Here is a 24,831-nt window from a genome sequence, read left to right as displayed (position 1 = left end):
CATATGCTTTATAAAAATCAACGGATAGAGGTTGTAGCATGATTGTGTAGTCAAAAGAGATTGATGGGGGTTGTTGCTCGTCATACTCTAGTGGAGTGACAGGGACTAATTACTCCAGTAATTAGGGGTTGAGATGAACAATAATTTAGGGTGTGTTTAGTTCACGTTAAAATTGTAAGTTTTATTAAAATTGGAACGATGTGACAGAAAAGTTGGAAATTTATGTGTGTAGAAAAGTTTAGATGTGATGGACAAGTTGGAAGTTTGAAGAAAAAGTTAGGAACTAAACTAAACCTTAATTAAAATATGTCAGTTCGACCAACTTGAGACTTTGTCAGAACTCCTTTAGATTCTTTCAAAAACTTTAGTTTTTTCACGTGAATTGAGCACATGCATCTGATTGACGACGATCGATCGAATAAACATAACCCATATATGTAGTGTAAGCGCAAGTCTTTTTCTTATGCTTCATCGCCATTACAAGCTAGGCATCATATATATCCTATCTGGTCAGGGAGATTACAGTTTTCAGGAAAAAAAAAGTTAGGGAACTTACAGCTTTAATTGGCCTTTTTTTATTTTTGAAAACTAGCTTTAATTGTCCCTGTTGCTTCACCTTATATGAGCAAAGCTGGTCGGGGGATTAATTGCATCTTGTTAATTAGTCCAGCTTACTGCATAGCACTGACTTTAAGTGGACGATACCGACAGAAAAACGATGGACCTTCTTGAACACATTCTCAAGAGTACTTCATAGACTTTATATGCCTTGAAGTTGACGGTTGTAGTAATTAGGTTGTTGTGAGACAACATGATATGTTTATGTTCTCTGATACTTCCTCTGTACTCGCAAAGAAAGTCGTTTTGAACAGCGACACGATCTCTAAAATACAACTTTGATTTCATGTTTCTATAAAAAAATATTTATTGAAAAGTGATATATGTATACTTTTATGAAAGTATTTTCTAAGACAAATATATTCATATAATTTTTATATTTTTAAACTTAACAACTTGAGAGTTATTCATAATTTATATTTTTAAGGTTTGACTTAAACATTGTCTTAAACGACTTCCTTTACGAGTATGGAGGAAGTTTTTTTATGTGTTCACGAATTGGGGTTTTCTTTTTTTGACGGAGGGAGTATATTTATATTCCATTTTGCAAAGCAATACTCTGAGAATATTTTTTTTGAGCTGTGGATTCAGGGTATATCTGCATATATGCATGCCAATAGCTTTCTTTTCTTTCCTTTCCCCCTTTGAGCACGTCGGAATATAAGACTCCATTTAAAGGGAGGAAGACTTGCTTGGTACTACTATATATCGAGACTGACAGTAAGTCCAGATATGATTAGCTAGCATCTGATCCTTCTGCCTGGAAAATTCGCCGGATAAATTAATTAATTTACACTTGAAATCGATGTGCAAATGCGTATGAACATACATATATATCAACGAACATTAGTTTGGCATCTCACAAAGCTGGAAGCACAGGTCTATGGTGTGTCTATATATTGTATTTTAATTTATAGATACCACAAAGCTAGTTGATTTTGGGCTTTATGTGGTATATTATGTACTGCATGGCAATCAGAAAGTTGATAAGCTAACTTTCGGTTGTTCACTGCTAAGAAAAGAGAAAAGAATAAATAAATAATAGTAAAACTGTAATGCACATGAACTAGAAAGTACTAGTAATTGAAAAAATATGATTCCATATTTGCGTAGATCTAAGTGCGTGACCAATCACTGCACTGAACTAGCAGCCTTGGTTCTAGCTTGTGACTATAATTTGAGTAAAGCATACGACTTTATCCATTGGTGTGTTAAATTCTTTGGCTTAGCGGTGGAGGGGTAAAGTAACTAATACTCCTTGTCTCAAAATAATATTATTTTTTATCTCCCTCATTTATCTCAAAATAAAATCACTTTCGAACAATATCGCATCGGAGTTCATAAAAATACTCCCTCCATCCTAAAATATAAGGGATTTTTTAGGGATGTAACATATACTAGGACTATGAATCTAGACAGGTTTTTCGTCCAGATTCATAGTCCTAGGATATGTCGCATCTCTCCAAAATCCCTTATATTATGGGGTGGAGGGAGTAGTGAATAAGTGCATTGAGAGTTGATAAAAGAGAGAAATAATTGCATTAGGATTTGATAAAATATAGAGTATTCTAGTCTTTTGGTTTTTATTAGTATGCATGGGATGAGTGGAAAACAAATTTATTTTGGGACGAAGGGAGTATATACTACTTCATCAATTGATGTGTTAAATCTTATTTATGCAAACGTGTTTTCTCTTTACCCGTATAAATGGAAATTTAATTGATAAGACCTTCTCAATGTCTTGAGAAATACGTGAGCTTCATAGTCCATTTATATGGACATCTTCAATTTAGTCCAAAGATAGACAGAAAGCAGTAAATAAAGGCTTATTACTGGGTTATAAACATTTAGAAGTACTCCCTCCATTCCAAATTGATCTACATATTTCATAGGTACACCAAGACCAAGAAAAGCTAATAGCTCTCTCATACTATATTTACTCTAGCAACAAACTCAATGCATGCACCATCCCTAATATTTTCTAGCCAATAGAAAATCAACATATTGCATGTGGGTTATAAATACTTGTGTGCATGAATGCATGCATCAATGTTCATTTACTCTAATGCACAAATAACGAATAGACTCAATAAATGAACACAAATATGTAGATCATTTAGAAATAACCTCAAAAAACTATATGTAAATTAATTTGGAATAGAGGGAGTAAAAAGTAAGCATTTAGGAGTAGCAAATATCAAGGCCATGGTGTTACTACATAGCATAGCGAAGAGAAATAAATAAATGATTTCTCCTCTCTCTCTCTCATTGTAATGGGTTTTAGAGCTCAGCTTAATGCTCTGTCTCTCTCTTTATCAATTGTTTTATAGTATTAGGATATGTCATCTGGGACCGAGGTAGTCAATATTTCTATTGCTTTACTATTGTAGCTTATTCAACAACAAATATCAACTGACATAGGACCCAGTCCTATTCAACATTTTTCATCTATTAAACATATGGCAATTTGATATTAAATATGACATATCCTACGAATCTAGAATGTGGACTAGGTTATGATTTAGTATCAGGTTGCTATATAAAGACGAATATTATATGTATTACTAATAGTCAAAACAATCCCAGGCGTAAATGTAGTGTAGTGGTGTGTGCCCACATGCGACATGTCTTGGTAATAACACGATGGTCCAAGTTTTTTAGGAATGGTTCCTGGCCTTTATAGGCAGAATGGTATAGGTTCCAAGTTGAGTCCAAGAGTAAAAACACTCGAGACAGGTAGATGTCCCAAGATAGGACCATTGGAACATGCATTTGTTGAACTCTATAGGGCAAGAAGAAAAAGTAGTAGGAAAGTGAAAGAGATGCATATCAATTTCCAGGCGTGACTTTGGATGTCAGCGATGAATTGGGTTCGATTCTTTCAGTCGCATCGCACTCTTGACTAAGTGAGACACTGTTAGTTCCTTCTGCACTCAAGCTTCCCTTCCTTTTGCAAAAGTGGTAACTAGAGGAAATATTCTCTTTGAAGGAAGCTAAAGTAAACTCTGTTCATGAACATTCAAATACAACCATACAAAATGCAGTGACACACTGTTAGCCTGTTACATAATTCAATCAGAAAAGAGTAAATCCTAATTCAGTAAAATTTTGAAACACTGGAGGATGCAAATAATTTGGTCTTTCAAGCCTTTTGCGAGAAAGAGTGCAATTCCTCATAAAAGAAACTTCCATAGTTCCAAACGGAAGATGGGATGCATCTGCATGGTTTTGTCAATCAAACAAGAGAAGGTACCAAGAAAGATATCACAAACCACTATTTGCCAGACCAAAAATTCAGGTAAATCCTTTGTACCACCATTAAAAGTCAGTACTAAAGCAAAAGGGGTACCGGGTAAAGTCAAGCCACTGGACCATATTGGCAGGCCTCTTAAGAATCTACTCTCTTCTCTTCTAATCACCAGACCAAACAATTCTTAAATCAAAAAAGGGTTTCTATCATGCGAATCATTTCTAAGTTCTTAAGTGAGCTGGTATCCGAGAGGTCATCCAGCCTACTTAGCTGCCGACGACCTTACATGAAATTTCTGCCTTTTCTTGCCCTGCTGTTAGAGTGCTACTCCTCCTTTTTGTTCTGTTTGCTATCAGTATCTTCTTCAACAGCATCTTCCTCTTCAGCCTTTGACTCGTTGTACTCCAGGAGCTGGCAATGTAATAAAATGTCAGTTAGTATAGCATTTTCAAACATATTTATAGTCACAAATCACAATATATAATATAAAGAAAAGATGTTTTTTTTATGTTGGCACCAAAGTATTCCATCTGTGTTCTAGAGATCATAAAGTGTTCTGGGCCTTTCAGCACCTAAATCACATATTCTGTAACAACCACCACCACAAGGCCAAATGATTGTATAAACGGTATGGTCATTGCTTCAGGCTTAGGAAATAGAAAGGTTTAGCTGCAAGTGATATATAACATCTTGAACATGCAGTGCCATTCCACTAAGAATTTGTATATATTATCATATATATAGAACCCTCTTTCTTGCATGTCAAAGACAGGTGCTCCCATGTCTTATGGTAGCATTTAAGGAGCATGCACCAAAGGTTATTACTCTCGAGTCTTCAGTAATTAAGCACAAAAAGGGGCCCTTCAACAGAATAAATACTACTATGTACACGCAACACACTCGACAATGGTATTCATTGAGCTACTCTCAAGGTTCAGAGTAATGGACAAGTGGGAACAACCATGTTCAGTGGTAACAGACTTACTGGCTTGACTTCTCCATTCCATAAACAGTGAACAGCAACAAAACCAATCACACCAGGAACAATGTACAAGAGGGCAGGCTGCAAAAACAAAGAGTGCGTTAATATTTCAGAGATGACACAAATCAGATGCAACTTTCTCCTTTTTATAATTGGAGTAACAAGAGTAACAGTTGGATCCTGATGTAATTTTCTTGTTTTCTTTTTATTTTATTTTTCCCTTCATAAGGTTTATAGGTTTATAGTTTTCTTTGTGCTACTCACAAAATGCATGAATTCGCTACAGACAAAAATGAAAAAAAAAAGGTCCTCAAGCATGTTCGTGATGAAATATTGGGGATGATTCGTAAAAAATGTGTGGAGGTTACATGGTTGCAAATTCACCACCACAATTACCTTTGTTTAATTAATGTATGTATAACAATTCATTTTGTTTAAATAATCTACGAACTAAACTCACTCTTATGATGTGCCTTGAAAATGAGTGGAGGAAACATGATGGCAAGAATCCCAAGTAACATGACTCACCTGTGCGGCTTGAAACCAGTTCATCACAATTATCGTCACGGTCAAACCCACCGTATAACCCAAAAATGCACTATTGAAGTAGCGGTTCTTAATTCCTCTTGAGACATCAAACCGCAGTGCTAGCGCAACAAATATACCTGGAAACAAAAGTAGAAGTGAGTATTATTTGTTAATAGAAGAGTTGCTGCTTGCAGAAATATGTGAGAATTTCATGATCTTCAATCATGAAGGATGAAGAATTGCAGAGAATGCTAAGAGAAGATGAATTATCTGTGGCGACTAGCATCAAATGTTACTCCCACTTCAGTGCTACTAAAGATAACAAGGAGTTCAACGCATCATTCAAAAAAGGCATGCACACACACCTCCCAACTAACATAAATTATCACTGGAATAAAAATGACGAATCATTGCCAGGGCTTCAAAGTCAACTATAACCAAGTAATATCAACATATACCCTCATTATACAACAACCAAGTAGTTCGAACTTTGAAGCTAATCTTGTTGCACTCATCTGGATAACAAAGTAGTTTAAGTTAAAATTATTTTCTGCAAGACTTGAACCTACACTCCTTGTATCAGCAAAAAGAACCCTAACTATATCTACATTTAGAACCACAGAAAAAGGTACTCAAATGATATGGTAAACATATACAATTTTTAAATTGGATATTTTTTATCAAATAATCCAGTTCTAACAACTTGCTATGGATCATGACTTCAAACAAGTTGTCACTCTCATATGGCATTCATCAGTCATCGGTATCCAATCAGAAATCATAGACCAGAAAAAAAATAGCACTAAACATTCTAAAGATTTCATTACTAACCAGGTATCACAATGTCACCAAGCCCAAGCATAGAGAATGGGCGTGCAGCATCTCCTGTTGGAAATAGAAGCTATGCAGAAAAAAGGGGATAACCAGATTAGCCTTTTTTTGTAAAAAGAAAAAGACATTTTGTATCAAAACAAGAGTCAAAATCACTTATAAAGAACACTAACCTTTATTGGTGCATCAAATGATTTTGCAACACTGACCATAACAGGAGTGAAGAAAACCCAGAAAATATCATAGAAAAAGAGGCCAGCCTGAATCAAAAAGGAAATCCCGTGATACATAAGCGTTACAACTTAATAATGATTTACAAAGTACAGCAAGCAGTGCAATAGTTTCTACAAATATAACAGGATTTTAATTTCATAGGCAAATGAAAGACAAACATAAATTCTACAGTGTCAGATAATTCAAATTGTATTGACATGCTCTACTAAGTAATGGCTTTAATGGAAGAATGGTGAAAAAAAAGTAATAAGATTTCTGCCAGAAAATATAAGTTTCAGTTCAGTACAAACAGCCCATACCAAGAGAATAGCACCAGTTTTGAATGATCCAAGTGATAGCATCTCAATTCCCTGTAAGATAAAGAGAATCAAGTAGGTTTCTCTCCAAGTAAAGTTTGGGAGGAAAACAGAACATATTTGTGAAGCTCTTGAACCATAGTTATTTCAATAATGCATATTAACTTTATATCTCAAAATAACACAAAAGCATACCTGAATGCAGAAAGAAATCCCCAAAACATTGTTTGCTAGCCAATGCTTCTTCGCAGCATACCATATGCAAAAGAAAAATCCTGGGATTGATGCAACAACTTGAGACTTGGTAAACTCCACTGAGAGCGCTGAAATAAGAAATTAATGAACTTAAAAAGGCCACCAAGACATGAGCTTGTAACATGATTCATAATTGCACCAATCTGACAGATACACAGATGCAACAATCTGGCATATGATACACAATTGCACCAATGAGTTGAGCAAAAAAAAAAAAAAAAAAAGAAGAGGTTTGGGTCCTACAGACATACAGTGGAAAAATGGAGCACACCAAACGATGGCATTATCATTCCATTCTTTTGGAAGGAATCGTTTTATGGAAGGCAGCAATGTTGCACTGCATCAGAAAAAAAAATAAGCACATGAACAATCTTAATTGCACAAATACAGTATTAAGTAGTTACATGAATGAAAAAGCTCTTCCAAGGAGAGTTTGGACTTACCAGAGAGCGGCAATGCCAAGGATGAAAAAGTAGGCAGTGAGAACAGCATTGACCAAGTCTTTCGAGAGAAACTTGAATAGAAGGAACAGAGAGAGAAGCATAGCACTTCCCACCAAAGGAAACCGCATAGCATGCTCCTTGGACATTGTCTCCTACATAAGAACAAATGCAGGAATCAAGTTATTCTAGCCATATGCAGAAAATTTTGTGAACAACCTATCACATTAGCACCCAGCAGATGGCTCGGTAGATAACAAAACAAACTGAAGCATATTGCTTACAGAGGGTGGAGTCGGCTTGACAGAACGGTAACAGCCCACATAGACAGCAAGACATGCTGTCAATATGACGTTCACATTTGGCTCTACTTTAACCACAAGGGGTGCCAAGCTCAAACCTGCGTACAATGTTAGAATACATAGAACTGCAGCTCAGCAAATACCCAGTTTGTTCAAAGGACTAGAAAATGGTAATAAACAGAACCAATGCTGTGATGACTCAGCCGAATACAAATGTATACCTGCAAGGGCCAAATTAGCAGCTCTCTCGTGAGTTTTCATTGTCACAGAAACAACTAGAAAAGTTCAGTTCCGAAGTGGAATCCACAACAATGGTGAAACAACAGCCCAGATGCTTCAAGGTTTAGTCCCCGCTGAGATACAAAAGAGCATATGCGTTAAATTATACAATTCGGAGAAGATCAGTAGCACAGTGGCGGCGGATCTAACATGGGACATGGGCCTTTTTGGGAACAAACAAACTGCTATTAGTATTATGGCCAAGGCAAATTTCTAGAACAGGAGCAGCTAGAGCTAGGGTTAACGCAAATCTGAGGAAAAAAAAGTGCGTGGGCTAACGCAAAACGGATGCGGCGGAAGCAGAAGGGCGAACGACGGCGACCCTGACTCGCTCGCGCGATGGATGGGGATCGGCGGCGGTGGCGGGAGGATGTGCTCACCAGGATGGATGCGGCGGAAGCAGCAAGAGGAACGAACGGCGGCGACCCTGCTCGGTCGGGGAGGGAGGCGATACCTCGGCGATCGATCTGGTCTCGTCGCCGGCGATGTCGTCTTCTCCCACGCCGATCTATCTATCTATCTACTCGACTCCTCTCTCTCTCTCACTGCGACGAGACTCACTATACTACTACTATTCTCTTCTATCTTTGCATTTATTTTCTTTTTTATTTATTGTAATAATAATTCTGACCTGATCTTTTTCTATAGTGGTACTACTGGTAGCAGTCAATAAATGAGGGGAAATCGAGTTGATAAATTTCATTTTTTTTGTGCGATTTGCATATTGCCCCTCGGAAAAATCGGAGGACTCAAATTGATGAATTTCAAAGTCAACTTCCGCGTGCTCTTGGTCTCGGATTTCAAAGTTGTAACTTTTCTCTGTTTTTTTTTCCTTTTTTGCAAGTTGGAATTTTTATTGGTAGTACATAACAAAGTATTACTGCATTTGCACTCAAAATTACTATGGGCTCTGTTGGAATATTACATGAATTTAATAGGAATTACTACGAGATCGTTTGGGTTTTTAATTAATGGAGGATAATTTGGTGATTCAACGAGCATTTCACAAGATAGTATGCATGGGTACATGCGAAAGGAATGCGTCGTAGTTATACACTACACCTCCAATGAAAAACAATTTTGGTTCATGGAGCCCATTTGGAATGTGGAAATTCTTCAGTGCAGAACTTGAATGATTTCTTAAACACTGGGAAACCTTCGTGTAAACTATATCTGAAAACAGAACAAGATCTAGTTATACTTCTGTCGGTGTGCCGCAAACCGAATGAAACCCGATAAAAACCAATGACTTTCGGTCGAGCCCATAATAAAATAATTGGCTAAAAAAAACTCAGTTTTTACAAACCTATCCCCAGCAACTTCACGAAAACCAAGTGATTTTCGCAAAAAACCAATCGTTATTGCAAACCATGATTGCATCAGAAATAGGCGTTTTGCAAAAGTCCCCCTGAATCAGTTAACTGTGTTGCTTTCAACCGTAATTTTAGTATGCAAAATTTGTCTCATGTTCGAATGTTCTCAACAGATTAGTCCAGATAGACAGACACTATATGGAACGAATTGCAATTCTCCCATTTTAAGGACATGAATTGCAGTGATACAACATATGAAATCAGAAACTATTTGAGTTTGTTCCTCTACGCTTTCCAGGTCTTCGCCTGCTTTGCTTTGTGAGATAAAGATGGCACCAGAATGCTTTGGTGTTATAGTTCGTCGTCGATCTCGATGGTAGCACTGGAAACAGAGGGAAAGGATTGTTAGTGAACTAGAGGTCTGCAAAGAAAATTCTGCGAGTACAGCAATCTCTTATTTCATGATGACAAAATGTTCGATTCATATTCATAGCACATACCTTGTAGACTGACAGTGTTTGCTAATATCTTCACAAAGTGCTCTGCTGACATTTCCTGATTCTGCGGAGCTCGTTTTTATCCACTCAGAAAGCTGCAACCAAAAAAAGCTCTAGATGAGGCCCTATTTTAACTAAATTATGATAGATCTGTATAGTTCATAACAAAACACAGCTGTCAAGAAACGGGAAAATTCAGACGATATTTGCTAGTATAAAAAAAGTAATGTATAAATGTCATCCAAGAGAAGCAGCCTACCTCATCCTCAGTTTCCTCCAGTAACCTGCACCATGAGTGAACTTTGTCAGTTCATCCCCTCAGTACACAACAGTCTAAATTAGAAACCAAAAGACGTAAAGGTGTAAAAGGTTATTTTTAGACAAGCAATAACTTCTCACTTTCAAAGCATATAGATTATTAAGAGTTTATTCATCCTGGATAAATCAGGTCAACAATAAAAAAAACATTAGCCAGTAAGGAAAAAAAATATTAGTAACCAGAAAAGGCCTATGTGGACAGATATGTACACTTTTTTTTTTATGAAATTATGTTTGTGTACGATGCACCTAAAAATAAATAATCTAATTTAAGTTCAACATAATGAAATTTATTTGTGAGAATAGAGGCCCTTTTATCTATGGAAAATGACACCTGCCAGAAACTACACCGTTCCAAAGTGTTTGCAACAAGAAGTGCTATTAAAAAATTGTAATAAGAGGTCAGATATGCAATAAAACAACTGTAAAATCCAAAAAACAAATAAAAAAATCAAGAAGGGCTAGGGAGGAAATAGATATTGTTTGTCATACCTTCCACAGAATGAGGATAAATTTTTGGAGTGTGCTCGTGCTGCGGCCTTCTTTTCTACAAAAGAACAATGAAGTGAGTAGTCCACAGTTAGTATTAGGAAATACTGTTTTAGTACTTTCACTGAGACAAATGCAATACAGAAACACAGGTAGCTAGCAATTTTGGATACTATTTCAGTGATTCTATTGTGATAAGTTCATTGCAAAAACCACAGCACCTGTTGTTTGCTTCTCATTTAGCATAAATATATTCCATTGAGTTCATTTCCACGTATGGGATGAATACCGTCTCAATAATGTATGCAAAACTTGTTTGTATATTGTATTATCATGGTGAGCATATTAACAATGCTCAAAATAACAAAGCAGGCTATAGTCTCCGGATGTACAGTCTAAATCAAGTGCTTGCACCATTGCCTGAGATGGTCGTGTAAGAGTGCTATTAAACAGGATAAGCGAATTAACATATTGAGTACAAGAATGTACAGATCAGGGCTCCAGATTTATTTTGCGGTTACGAGTGATAAAAATGTCCAAGATTACCAGTTTTAAAACTGTTCCAATCTGCTACTTTCACCCATCCTTTTTCTCCTGATTCCAACTGCATACAGCAAAATTTGTTAGATGGCTAAAATGCTTGGACAGATGCAGGCATCATATACAATAGCACCAGATCAACAAGTTCAGATACCTATATTACAACTTAATATAAAAAGTGAACTGAAAAGGTCAGTCTCAAAATTCAAAAATGCGGACATAGTATGCAGTAAAAAAAATGCTAAAACAATTGGATGGAATTTCTACCTTCTGCAGGGTATAATCTTGCATCTTATCACATAGGCCATCCAGAAGCTCAACAACTCGAAGCTCACTTACTCTGCACCACATAAACAGAGTTAAGGACATACCAATACAAAATATATGGTAAGTTTTGTACATCTATTAAGCAAGTATGTGTGAAACCAAATGAAACTTAAAATGACAAAGAGACTCTACATTTAGTGTTAAAGTAACAATGATCAATACAAATTTCTCCCCAAAAAACATGTATGCATATGTAAATATGGCAGATTATCATGAGCTTATGCCCGTACTGCAATTGAAAAATAGAAGCAGATGTGCTCAACTATAGAACTGCATAATAGAAGTGTTGAAACATGAAATGATAACAATGTTGTAACACATAGGAATGTTGCCCCTGATGATTGAGCAGAGAAGGGATCATGCTGGTTAGCATACCTGTAATCAATGACCTTCCCTTCACGCTGACCTTTTGAATTTAAGCGGTTGCGCAAGTCCAAGTGATTTCTTGGTTTCTCCTGCATTAGAGAACTCTTGGAAGTTAATAATTTGCCAATAGTGACAATAAAAGGACAGTAGAAGAACCTATGCTATTATGTTTATGGGAACTGCTGTTTTACAGAAAGAAATATGGTTGCCATCGGAAAGCAAAATGCTTCGGCTTATCAGCCGAACTAGGCATTTTCATTTCATCCAAAGATTTTCCATCGGTTGGCATATTGCTTGTTGAACGATCTTATGTGGCTAGATGGTTGTAGCTCCCAATTGATATTTAGCGTTCACATGAGATGGGTTTAAGGATTAGAAAAAACAAATGGATAACAACCCGATTGCTACAAGTTGAGGGAGTAAATTACTATCACTAATTAATAATTAATCAGCACTTCTAACTAGTCCCAGTAGCTCAGCATGGGTGGGAATTAGGGATGCCACACGGAAGGTCACATGATTTATCATCCACACAAAATTATGCATCCAATGTTGAGCCCACCAATTTTGGCTAAAAAGCCTCAGCCAGATAAGCCATACAATGGGCTTTGGCTGAAAAGAAGATGCCCAAACATCCATCCGATGGCAGCCTATATTGAATCATTTTGAAACTTGCAGAGCTATTTTCCAATACACATAAACTCCAAATCAGCATTTTAAATTATGACAGAATAGTTAAATAAAAGCAGACAGAAAAAGAGTTCACTCACACTTGAAATTCCAATCTCTAGCTCTGCCTGCAAACAAGATCAACAGATACATCAGATCTCTACAATGCGCATTCCATATCACTGAAACGATGCGCTTTGGAAATTCTACAATGTCCGAGGAAATGTTTGGAGATCTAGGACAGTACGCCTCGATCTCCTTCACAAGGAGTGGAAAATATGGAATGCTAATTTCTTCCCATCCTGGTATAAAACGATTTTAATACGAACTAAATTGCTTCAAGATGCTCCAAAGGATGAGTGAATTGTGCGCGTATGAACAGACGAGAGGGGCAAAAAAAAAAAAGAAAGAAAAGAATACGGGAACTGACGGCAACGGCCTTGCAGGCGGCGCACTTGTCGCCGATGGAGGAGGCGGAGGCGGCGGAGGCGAGGATGGCGGCGAGGAGTAGGAGCGCGGCGGATCTGTAGGTTGCTCGTCGCGTCTCCATCGTCTCCGTCCCCGGCCGCGATCTCTCTCCTCTCTCTCTTGAAGTCTTGTTCCCACTTCTTCGCTCGTTCGTCGCGGTGGTGTTTTTGCAGATGGGACCTTGAGCTCTCACGCATCTTTATACAGGTCCCTACTAATAGAAGCTTCTGGAGTTCTGTGAGAGTTATTGCCAATGCTTATTACTAGATTCGAACTTCTAATTCCTCATTTTTGACGCATAAATTTCCCAAAATATTAAATAGTGCATTTTTGCGAACTTTTCGTTGTAAAAAGATCATATTAATCAATTTTTCAAGTTTTTAAAGCTAAAATACTTAACGAGCATAGCCTTACCATATTTACCATACTAGCTTACCAGTTAAAGTCAAAATTCGAATTTTAAAACTTTATTTTCAAGGTAATTTTAGGGGATTTTTTATGATGTTCTATTTTCCAGCATTCACTTTTATTAATGAACTATTCTTATTGCTTTGTTTATTTTCCTACGGCTTATAGTGTTTGAGAACATCACAAAGGAAAAAAAATGTTGTCTTGATAAAAAATAAAAATAATCATAATCATATTTTAGCATGAAAAAGTATAATCTCCACAGAGTGGCCGAAACAATTTTTTGTAAGGATAATTTCCATTCATATTGCTTTTTAGGGAGGGGGAGAAAGTACAATTGGATGAACACGAATTTCCATTTAAAATGTGAAGTTGCTTCATGCTTCAAAGAAGCAGAGTCCAACACATATATAATCATCGAAAAAGAAGGAAAATCCTCTCAAAACCCTAATGCCTGTTACTCACACAGTAACATGTTACAATCACAAAATGTACAATTGCAGCACAGGCAATTTGCATCCTTGTCGCCTGGGCTCTGCAATTTCAGACAACCATTTTTTTATTCTGTTCCTGTCTGCACTCGCCGCCAATCAGATCAGCACCCAGACAAGGCAGCAGCAGGGCCTCAACCTCAAGTTCGCCATGCTGACGATTTCTCCTGATCAACATTCTCTTCCCACCAAGTAGCATTCTGCATTATTACAGGTTAACTCTTTAGATGGTAAAACAATGCTAGCTCTTGACGAAATGCAGATTTGCAAAAGGTACTTTGGAGGTGCAACCATAATAGAGCTTAAAGTTTTATTTTGAGACAGGCTGCTGCTAGCCTGCTACGATAATGAAGTTTAAACTTTCATATTGAATTTGGAGTTTACACATGAGGTGGCAGGGATAGAAGTACATCGAACGAATCATTTGAAATCAGCATGATGATATGAAGCTGCTTATGCTAATCATTTTTGCATTTTACAATTAAAGTGAGACAAAGATGCAAACCTTGTATCCTCTTCTGAGAAATTCTAGTGAGCTTCCTTGTTCTTCTTGCAAACCAAGAACTCTTAACAGTTCTTCCTTAGCCTGAATGAAAAACACGGAACATCATACACCACAACTCCAAAATGACATAACTAATTCATGCAAGCAAAATTTTGTATGACCTGTCCCAAAGTGAACCGAGCTGCACTCTCTGCAACACATGCATAAGAACCATCGGCTTGCTTAAGCATGACCTGCCAGGGCCCTGAACACAAAATAATTTACTCAAATCAGTACCTAATAGGGATGATGAGAAGGATGATGTCGATTGCCAACCCAGAATCGCACCTCTCATATGTTAGTATTTAGTTTGGTTCTGTTACAAAAATATCATGATGGATTGAAAGGCACAAATTTATGATCTTTTTGAAGCGGACATATACTGCCAAACAAAATTTTGTACTGCTGGTGATACTTTCTACTAAAGTATTACCTGGGTATTGACGGAATACAGCACCACTGTAGTTCACGATATATGGAGTGACTGCAATTGTCTACAAAGTATAGGGAGAAATACTAATCATAGATGGTTCAGATACACAAAAGGAATGGTTAAGGTTGTAAAAGTAAACAAATGGATACCTTAGAGTAGTCACGCTGCCTGATATAAAATACTGGGGTAAACTGAGAAAGAAATCTGTAATGCAAATCTTTTGGTGGGAATCCCAGAAGCCCCAAGTCAGAGCTGGAGGATAAAGATCATAAGTTATCCTAAGGCACTCAATAGAGTTTAGAAGGAACAAGCCATCAGGTGGGATATAAGACACATACCGCAAGGTATCTAGTTCAAGATTAAAGAGAAGGGCTGGGACAGATGAGGCAAATTGTTCCTGAACAATAGCAAAGTGATGGGTAATGAATCAAACAAATGCACAAACTAACACAACTGCTAAACAAACAATTAATGCATTATTCCTCAAAACCTTGTGTTGCATGCTATTTCCTTACGTTACGTGTGACAAACTACAAAGAATATTCTACATTTTCCACCATCGAAGGTTGAAAATTTTCATTCTTGTTCCAGGGAAAAAGAACTACAATATACAAGTGAATGGAAGATGAAAGAGAAACTCTGTAGGTTGTGGTGTTGATTCAAAATTCCTTGCATTTTCTTAGATATCAGGCACTTGATATACTCCCTCCATCCCATAATATAAGGCATGGTCAAACTTGGCGCAGTCTTCAAAACTAATCTTTGACTTAAAATTTCTCATATATTATAAGGTTTATTGCAACAAAATTATAATCATCTTAAAGTAAATTTAAATGTCAATCCAATGATATTAATTTTAACAAATAAAATTTAATTTATATTATAATAATTGTTGGTCAAATGTTTTTAAAGTTGAATCTTGGAATGTTTGCACGCCTTATATTATGGGATAGAGATAGTAGAATAGTAAATCGTGTGGCAATCATATAAGGCTTATTTGCAGCTGTGCATGCCTTCCTCAACTTTCTTTCTTCAGTTTCTATTCATAGTGATATCCATCAAGCTCAGAACATGATCGTTTATTAACAGTAGAATAATAAATACCTAACTGGCCAAATGATGGCCAAAACACAACAATGCAAACCAAGCATTCCATAAAGTACATTTGCATACATGTTGGCAAGAAACAAAGCATCATTTTAGACATACCACATACTTCTCTATAGTTGAAAGGTCACGTGTGCTGCAATTGATGAAGATATATAGCGATGGCGGTTCATCAGATTTCCATCGATCTGTACCCACAGTAGCCAGGTAGTTATGATTTTCTTTTCCAAGGATGCTTATAAGAAATCTGTCTCATATTGATAATGTTCAACTTTTACTGATGGTTGTTACTTGAAATATCTGCTGAAAATCTGACACAATAATATACCACCGAATAATTATCCATAATGCTTATATATGAATAATTACCCACTGATCAACCATGTCCTTCCACTCTATTTTAAAATTTTGAACTGTGCCAAGTAGCAACTTAAAGACTTTGCCATTTGCACGAAAAGAGATACTTGTACATTTTTAGGAAATTTACAAAGATGTTTTTACCAAATCAATTTTATTTATCATGTATCACAGGCTAATGGTTCTCCAAGGTATCTCCTCTATAGAGAAGACTTGAACATTGAAGTGAGGTCAGACATAAGAAAATTCTGATAAAATGCTAGCGATAAAGGATTCATCTAGCTTGGACGTGACAGCCTCTTGGAGTCATATAAATATAAATTCTGTTTTCTTAATAGTTTAATGTAGTACTCCTACCATACTAGACAAAGCTATTGGTCAATTCACCTTCGACATCGTCAGCAAAGTCAAAATCCAGGGTATCTCTCATTGATCTGAAGAAGGTATTAACAGGTCCGGTAGATACCTCATCCAGGGAACTGATAGTTGCAGTCTCAATCTACAAGAGGTGGAACAAGAAAACAGAGAAATGTAACCAAATAAGCTCCAACCGTCATGAGGGGAAAAAACATTTTTTTGCATCCTCTTAAGATATTTTGTTTCATGAGGCATTATTTACCGAGTCTAGAGCAGTCCCGAACAACTGGGATGCCCTGCGCTTTTCTGGTAGGTCAGGAAACACCTGGAATCAACTAGAAGATAATTTATGAGAAAAGATTTGCATATGCCCACAAATGCCACAATGATTCTGGAGCAGGACAAGGCATGAAACTTGAACTTACAATACAAGATCTAGTCCCCTTGAGTTCCTTAAGTTTTCTGGCAACAGCAAGAGCAAGCTGGATGTTGGCGTCGATGAACTCGTCCGAGGAACCCTTGAAAACGAAGCAAAGCAGGGTAGGATGGTTAGAAACAAGCGTTCATCACACGTATGTGGCAACAAAAGCTAAACCCTTTTTAACTTGAAGCCAAGGAAAAAGAGAGATTCTGCTTTGAAACAACATTATACAGAGGTAGCAGCAGCATTCAAACTGAAACTAGAGCAGTCTATATAATATACATCAAGATTAGTCTTTGCATTGTTACAGAATTCACTCATAACAAAGCAAGAAACTAGAACAATGAGTGTGAGTTATGAGACGAGCTTGAGATAGAAATGCAAAGTATACCTTGTAAGAAGAGATGTTGCTCGGCAGAGGCCTTTTCACAAGCACCACCACCACAAAAAAAAAAAGAGACAAGGAGGATGAGATAATGCAAGCATTATTAATAACCAACTAAGTAAAAGATTAGGCGAGATGGTGGCGCGAATCTATGGAGGAAAGGGAATGAATAGGTCGCGGGCGTACGGGAACTCGATCTCGAGGCGGGTCTTGCCCTCGTCCATGGCGCAGGCGAGGGAGCGGGCGGCGTCGGAGACGAGCACGTCGTAGGACCGCGGCTTGTACACCGACACCCCCGCCCTAAGCGCCTCCACGTCCCCGGCCTCGGCGCGCGGCGAGCACCGTGCCGCCCCACCACGCCGCCGCGGGAACGCCCCGAGCCGCGGGGCCACGACCGGCGGCGACTGGCCGCACAGGCGACTGCGCGCCGCGGGAGCGGGAGCGGGAGCGCGCGGGCGGAGGCCGGAGAGCGGCGCGGGTGTCGCCATGGCCACGCCGCCGACGACGACGAGTGGTGGAGAGGAGGAAACGAAGTGACGAGCAGCGCCACTGCAATCCACGCGGGCGCCTCGAGGCCACCACCTGCCTCACTGCCACGTGGAGCCCGCACCACCGCACCGGATAAATCCACCAAAAATAAATTAAAAAAAAAAAGAGAAGTGAGGTGGAGGTGCGGGGAATCGAACCCCGTGCCTCTCGCATGCGAAGCGAGCGCTCTACCATATGAGCTACACCCCCGATGCTGATCTCCTCGGGAATCGAGCCCCTCATATCCCCGCCGTCGCCGGGGAAGACGACACGCCCGCCGTCCTTGTCGCCGACCACTCGCCGCCGCCGCCGCCGCCGTCGAGTAGTAAACGGATGGACGGTCCAGATCACCCCGAAAGGAACACACTCGTGCAGATCGGGCCGGCCCAATGCGTTAATGGGCCTAGCCTGTTAGCGAATCGGATCGTGAGTCCAGCCCGTTAAGAGGCGCCTCTCGCCGCCTTGGTTTCTTTTCCCCTCCCGAGTCCAGACTCCGCCCGCAGCCGCATCGCCAACGCCATAGCCGCCGAGGTTGAGGTGAGCCACCGAGAGGGGAGAGAGAGCGCGCCGAGATGTCCGGCGAGGAGGAGGAGAACGCGGCGGAGCTCAAGATCGGGGAAGGTGAGTCCGTCCGAATCGGAATCGAGTAGAGGTATCGGTTTGATTTGATTTGATACCTAGGGTTTGATGGGTTGCAGAGTTCTTGAAGGCCAAGTGCCTGATGAACTGCGAGGTGGCGATAATCCTGGAGCACAAGTACGAGCAGATCCAGCACATGTCGGACGGGGACCCGTCGTCGCAGGTGTCGCAGGTGTTCGAGAAATCGCTGCAGTACGTGAAGCGGTTCAGCCGGTACAAGAACCCGGACGCGGTGAGGCAGGTGAGGGAGACGCTGAGCCGCTACGGCCTCGCCGAGTTCGAGCTCTGCACCCTCGGGAACCTCTGCCCCGACACCAGCGACGAGGCCTCCGCCCTCGTCCCCTCCCTCCGCTCCGGCGGCAGGTTCGTCGGCGACCCCGGCAGCGAGAAGATCGACAAGATGCTCAACGACCTCTCCCTTATCAAGAAGTTCGAGTAGTAGGACTGTAGCTTATCAGATTTGCTGGTGAACTGTCTAATTAATATCTGTGTTATCTTCTTGAGAGAAGGTGAATCATAATTAGGGCTCATTTGATTTGAATGCTCGTTGAGGTTTGTTCGATATCAAATCGATCCAAAGTTCTGCTGTGTATCAGTGTATCACCTTCAGGAGGAATGTAGTGAGATCATGAAAACCGAGATTAAGTCAATATCTATCTAGTGACTTTTGAAAAGAAAAAGGAGGTGAATTGGAGTACTGATTCATATAATCACTCCTTTTATCTTATGTTTGTCTTTCTGTTATGTATGATCTCTGGGAGTGATGTTTCCATTTTACTATCATTCATGTGTGATTTTAAAAAAAGGATTTTACCAGTATGTTATTGATTGAAACCGTTGCACAGGATGAAGAAAAAATTGTCCAGGAAACAACCCAGCCAGATTTTCTTTATTCTGTTTGGTTTAAAAAGAGGTTACCTTACCATGTATTTGCAACAATTGAATGGTGTACTAATTTTTGTGTAGTTTTATTGACATGTTAAGACCAAACATGATTCCACTGTAATCGCTACGAGTAAAAAGGACTAAAGGGGTAAGAATTTCCGTAAAAACTTTGTTCTTCTATCTCACATCAGTGATGAACATCGGCACACATATACTCTGTACTGCACTGGTGATCCGGGAATCCGAATTGAGCCTCAACACCTCCTCAGCATGGTGGAGCTGCTTGTAGCTCACTGTGACAGATTGACATCCAAGTACAAGATAACAAGTACACAGCACAGAAAAAGGCAAGAAGCTTGCATCTTATATACTGCTCCATAGTTACTTACAAGTGACTCGTCTTCTTCTGACTTATATCTACTGAAACCAATCAAAAGACAATATTCTACAAGATCACGGTAAAAACAGATGATGGCGCTTCAAGTCTTGCGAGACATAGTGAGGAGAGCTTTTTGCTTGCTTCAGTTGCTTGAGCTTAGCTACGCTACTACGAGCACCAGTTCCAGCAGCCAATGGAGGACGGCATCCTGCCGGTTCTCCTGATGTGGTCTGCCTGCTCCGCCGTCTTTGCAGCCGCACGGCTCCGTTTCAGCTCCGCCGCGGCCCGCTTCTCGTCGGCAGTGTGTCTCGCCGATGCGAGCTGGCTCATCAGCTTGTCCTGCGCACGGGCTCGCATCCTTTCCACGTCGACCTGGAGAAACAGAAGCCATGGAAACATCCATTAGCCACGGGCAGTGTAGTTTCCCAAATTGATTGTGCAAGAACAATTGTACTTGTACAGAGATGGACAAGTAAAGCAAATCGGATTGTTCACTCTTAACAAAGTATGATGCATCTGAATGGAAGAATTGATACTTGAAACGTCGCACTGGTGCAGGTTGTTTCAAAAAAAAAAAGAAGAATTGATACTTAAATTGCTATGCAATATCCGATGGAAGTTTATGGTAAAACACCAAGCATCATGCCGATGTGACAGGAAAAATTGATCAAGTGATGCTAGGTATAATCCCAAGCTATGTTTTAGTCTGAGACGAAGGCATTGTTCTACTACTCTTCTCTTAAGGCAATATAATATCTTAATAAACAGTACAGCCTCACAACCGTAACCATATGATACTTATTGGCTGTGTGTGGAACAAATCTGTGATAAGCAGATTGAAACATAATTGTAAGAGGGAAGGACAGTGAATTCAGATAACACTGTAAAAGGTGATCAGCTACTAAACTCCCAACAGCAGTAATATATTTAGCTTCCTATGTCAATGGCATGATGTGCATTCTTAACAGTACCAAAAGTCCACAAGATCATCAGCCAACAGCCATAAGACCATAATCAGAAGAACAAATCCCATATTATTTAATGTGCATGTAAACATGGAAATAAAGTCAAAATAGAATCAAAAACATCTCAGTTAAGATGATACTACAATGCATTATTACAATGCTTCTATTGGATGACAGAAAGCTTACCTCAATTTTTCTCATTTCAGCTTCGATTTTTGCTCTCTGATGATCTTCCCATGCTTGGATCTTAATCTCTTCTCGTTTAAATCTGGGATGCAATAGAGTGACTCACCGATCAATGGGACAATTTAGCAAAAACATACAAAGACAATCTTTTTTTTTTTTTTGCAACAAGAGAAATAGAATTTAGTGAAGAACCTTGCTAAATATTTAGCCTTCTCTGCCTCCTCCCACGCTGCTGCACGAATTTCTGTTACCTTCTGTGTAGATTGGTCCATGGGCACTCCTTTAAGCGAAAGTGATGCATCTTTTTCCTCTTCCTTCTTGCTTGCCCATGCAGCAATGTTGGTTTTACCAAGCTGGGTGCCGAGGAGCATTATCTCCCTCCTAGTCTTCATTTGCAATTCTTGTTCACTTAATTCCACGTTGCTACATTCACCATGGCCAATAACAGAACCGATTGCATTGGGGCCTATTGTTTTTCGTGGAGTAGTTGGGCGAGAACAATCTGGACTCGTTGCTCTCACCGGTGTTCCTGTTCGGGATGGCTCCTGGCTCGCAATAGGGGTCATTTCTGTACCCATGTCTCTCATTGACACTGATCGGACTGTTGGTGGGGGAGGTATGCATGTTGTCGCGCTCTGAAGCGTGGCAGATGAATCATGGCGACTAAAAGTAACTGCCCAAAGCCACAAATTCAAAATTTTAGCCATATATGATTTTGTTCATTTTCTAATTAGAAAAGGCAAAATTTGTGCCATTTCTTTGAAGGAACATTAGAAAATGATGCAAATATTACTGTTCACTTTTTAAAAATAAGGATAAATACTTTACACGCAGGACGTATTAACAGAGTGGATCATGGAATACTGATGAAACCGTGTTACATAAAGTTTTGGAAAAGGAAATCTTGCCTGCATTAGTGGTTCTCCTGTTGACTATCAGCTATCTAAAGGAACAAACATGCAAACTGTATAAATTCATCTATGCAACTGTTGTAACTAAATTGTTGAAAGGGAAATAAAGCTCTGCACATTGTCAAATGCAGAGTATTGCCATTGTGAATGAGACAGCGGTGATGGTGAGTTAGTGATTCATAATGTGCGGAGCCCTCCATGGCATAATGCTCCACTCAACTAATGGCAACAGAAGATCAATCAGACTCTTAGTGGAAGGATTAATAACACTACATATTGTACCACAAACTACTTTATGGAAAGTGGAAAAACCGAAGAACCTGAGGCATGATGACATAAAGACTGCAGCACTCCTTACCAGCTGAATCAGCTACTGTAATTTCTTCAGCAAGTGCAGACTTTGCACAAGTCTCAACTTCTGGATATGGATCAGGTGGGGCCCAATTCACCGCTTTTTGCCACCCAATTTCCCTTTTCTCTTGGCTTGGATCAACCCTCTTAGTATCTATCTCCTCTGTGGCCTCCAACACAACCTTCGTAGCCGGCAGCCTCCCGCCACCAAAGCTAGTTTTTTCCATCTTCCTCTGTGGCACTCCACCAGCCCTACCAGGACGGTTTGTTGTCGGGCTGGCGATCCATTTCTGGGCATCGTCCCACTTTGATGGTGCAGGCTTTGAGAATGGAGGAACAATTGCCGCCGTCACAGACCGAGCAGAGGCCCCTCGCTCCTTATGGAACTCAAAGTTTGAAGCCACACTCTCAGAGTCACAGGAGTCCTCCTCAGGCACCCTTACTCGCGAACCCATGGAGTGGGTGTCACGCGATAGGTGCCCACTCCCTGTCTCCAACGAGGATGAAGATTCTGAGATGGTGCTCACCACATCTACATCCTTGTATTCTTCGCACATGCTACCTCCTCCTACATCAAAGAAAATAAATCAGTCACAGTTTGAGGACACTGAAATCATCTGAAGATTCAAAGCAATCATGGTCTGTCACTTTCAGTTCAGCTGCCCACTAAAAGCAATACCATCGCACTTTCTACCTGAAATTATTCAATGCGAAGGTACAAGACTTAGAAGGAGGTTGGACTTCGGTGCCCTTCAAATTCCCCCATGATGACAAAAGACAAAAAGGAAAACATTTCAATGTCTATAGAACCACAATTCACCAACCATTGCCAGCAAGCCAAATACAGATATATCTCCCTTTTTCTCATGTCATTAACCCACTTGAACAGAAGAGGATTGGCCATCTCCATATTAGAGCAGCTGGTCCAAATCGTGCAATGCAGGCGACCAAACCCTCCCGAGATTGAAGCATTACCAACGAAGCCACCAGAACCCCAAAATGCAAAAGTCAGAATGGTTGGGCAGCGGGGGGGCAAGAGTACTCACTGCGCGCATCGGAGTCGGCGTCGGATCTGACAGAGGACTTGGGCACCGCGCCGTACTCGTCGTCCACCTCCCCGGCGTCCCCCTCCTCCTCCTCCTCCTGCCCCTTCCGCCGCTTCTCCACCCCCAGCAACATCGCGCGCAGCCGCTTCGGCGAGAACCCACCGCCCTAAATCCAAAAGAACAGCACAGCAGCCGACCACGCATTACTCCAAACAGGTACCGAGCAGTGGCAACACGCCCCGCCCGGAGAGGCAAAAATGGGGGCAGCGGCGGCGCCGGCGGAGGGTGGCCACTCACGTACCTGGGTGGGGAACGGCTTCTCGATGCGCTCGTACTCCATGGCGGCGGCGGCGGCGGCGGGCTCGCCGGAGGCGGGTGGAGATCTGCGGCTGCTGCGTGGCGTGGGAGCGCGAGGAAGAGAGAGAGAGGGAGAGGTGGAGAGTGATGAGATGAGCAGTTAAAGCTAAGCTAAGCTCGGGAGTGTGTGCGCTTTGACTGCACTTTGACGGACACCAAATTACCCATTTACCCCCTCCATTTACAAACAATTACGTTCTGTGCCACGAAATCTGTGTCACCGACATGTAGGTCCACTCCATCGGAGAACTGGACAAAATGGTAAATCCGCGGGAGGATGATGTGGGATTACCTCACCGGCAACGGCACTTTCTCTTTTTTTTTTCTCACCCCTCGAGTACCCCATTGGTCCTTGCGCCGAGTCACGTATGCTGAAAAATCACATTCTCACCCATCTTAGTTCTACCCCACGCCACTGTACACCTCGGCCCCCCTCACTCAGGGCCCACATGTCGGTGGGTGTGGGTAGACCTCCATGCCAGGTTGTACCGGTGGGTCCCACTTCCCCTGCCGCGATCCGAGGGGTGCGTATGAATAATGCCACGTTGGACTAACAGTCGCTGCAGGTGGGGCCCACGTCCCAATCATGCCGTGTCCTTCTTCCTCCTCCCGACTCCCGAGCCCCCCAGCATGTGAGTGGGGTGGGCTCAGAAAGGGCATGGCGTCGATGACAGGTGGGCCCGGTGCTCGGGTCCGGCATGAGCATGGGTAAATGGTAATTACTGTTGGGGAGTGCACGTCGGCTCGGGATTCTGTGATTAATTAGAGCAGAGCAAACTGTTTGCACATTAATTAAGAGCAGAATGAGTGTTGTTTTGTTCTTGCTCATGTGGACCATGGATCATCAAAGCCTGGGGGCAGCGGCAGCGGCGCCATGCCGCCATGGCAATGGATGAGGAATTGATGATGTTCAGACAAAACCTGATAGTGGAGTACTAGTGCACTACTCCATAGTTCCCTAAATGTTTCACACTATTGATTTTTCTAAACATGTTTAACCGTTTGACTTATTCTAAAACTTTTATGAAATATATCTAAAACTTTTATGAAATATGTAAGGGCATGTTCACTTTGATGCT

General features: G+C 40.6%; 5 protein-coding genes and 1 non-coding gene across 6 annotated transcripts; 1 reads left to right on the top strand and 5 right to left on the bottom strand.

Annotated features, from left to right (window-relative positions):
- Window positions 1-3,742: 3,742 nt before the first annotated feature.
- On the bottom strand, window positions 3,743-8,615 carry LOC127764391 (signal peptide peptidase 1). Its single transcript, XM_052289271.1, has 12 exons — window positions 8,396-8,615; window positions 7,958-8,089; window positions 7,719-7,834; window positions 7,438-7,589; window positions 7,246-7,331; window positions 6,935-7,062; window positions 6,743-6,793; window positions 6,383-6,469; window positions 6,210-6,279; window positions 5,379-5,515; window positions 4,854-4,931; window positions 3,743-4,279 (listed from the first exon to the last, which is right to left on the bottom strand). The coding sequence occupies exons 2-12, from the start codon at window positions 7,995-7,997 to the stop codon at window positions 4,193-4,195; spliced, it is 1,032 nt and encodes a 343-aa protein (XP_052145231.1). The 5' UTR covers window positions 7,998-8,089; window positions 8,396-8,615; the 3' UTR covers window positions 3,743-4,192.
- Window positions 8,616-9,418: 803 nt separating this feature from the next.
- On the bottom strand, window positions 9,419-13,169 carry LOC127761421 (uncharacterized). The gene is made up of 9 exons (XM_052285713.1): window positions 12,965-13,169; window positions 12,636-12,662; window positions 11,875-11,954; window positions 11,440-11,512; window positions 11,179-11,236; window positions 10,636-10,690; window positions 10,085-10,109; window positions 9,829-9,920; window positions 9,419-9,710 (listed from the first exon to the last, which is right to left on the bottom strand). Exons 1-9 carry the CDS (start codon window positions 13,082-13,084, stop codon window positions 9,680-9,682), a joined length of 561 nt encoding a protein of 186 aa, XP_052141673.1. The 5' UTR covers window positions 13,085-13,169; the 3' UTR covers window positions 9,419-9,679.
- Window positions 13,170-13,747: 578 nt separating this feature from the next.
- On the bottom strand, window positions 13,748-18,097 carry LOC127762154 (protein LPA3). Its single transcript, XM_052286541.1, has 12 exons — window positions 17,692-18,097; window positions 17,512-17,542; window positions 17,125-17,217; window positions 16,962-17,024; window positions 16,730-16,841; window positions 16,088-16,173; window positions 15,217-15,275; window positions 15,028-15,130; window positions 14,879-14,939; window positions 14,568-14,650; window positions 14,407-14,487; window positions 13,748-14,101 (listed from the first exon to the last, which is right to left on the bottom strand). The coding sequence occupies exons 1-12, from the start codon at window positions 17,991-17,993 to the stop codon at window positions 14,042-14,044; spliced, it is 1,134 nt and encodes a 377-aa protein (XP_052142501.1). The 5' UTR covers window positions 17,994-18,097; the 3' UTR covers window positions 13,748-14,041.
- Window positions 18,098-18,170: 73 nt separating this feature from the next.
- Window positions 18,171-18,243, bottom strand: TRNAA-CGC (transfer RNA alanine (anticodon CGC)). The gene has a single exon. It is a non-coding gene; the product is annotated as a tRNA-Ala (tRNA).
- A 254-nt stretch (window positions 18,244-18,497) lies between these two features.
- LOC127762156 (DNA-directed RNA polymerase II subunit 4) lies at window positions 18,498-19,397 on the top strand. Its single transcript, XM_052286543.1, has 2 exons — window positions 18,498-18,654; window positions 18,732-19,397. Exons 1-2 carry the CDS (start codon window positions 18,606-18,608, stop codon window positions 19,109-19,111), a joined length of 429 nt encoding a protein of 142 aa, XP_052142503.1. The 5' UTR covers window positions 18,498-18,605; the 3' UTR covers window positions 19,112-19,397.
- A 500-nt stretch (window positions 19,398-19,897) lies between these two features.
- LOC127762153 (uncharacterized) lies at window positions 19,898-23,850 on the bottom strand. The gene is made up of 6 exons (XM_052286540.1): window positions 23,697-23,850; window positions 23,396-23,561; window positions 22,357-22,917; window positions 21,280-21,760; window positions 21,088-21,169; window positions 19,898-20,308 (listed from the first exon to the last, which is right to left on the bottom strand). Exons 1-6 carry the CDS (start codon window positions 23,733-23,735, stop codon window positions 20,105-20,107), a joined length of 1,533 nt encoding a protein of 510 aa, XP_052142500.1. The 5' UTR covers window positions 23,736-23,850; the 3' UTR covers window positions 19,898-20,104.
- Between the last annotated feature and the right edge of the window lie 981 nt (window positions 23,851-24,831).

This window comes from Oryza glaberrima, chromosome 2 (genome assembly GCF_000147395.1).
Source record: "Oryza glaberrima chromosome 2, OglaRS2, whole genome shotgun sequence".
NCBI lineage: Eukaryota > Viridiplantae > Streptophyta > Magnoliopsida > Poales > Poaceae > Oryza > Oryza glaberrima.
This window is presented reverse-complemented; position numbering and strand designations above follow the sequence as displayed.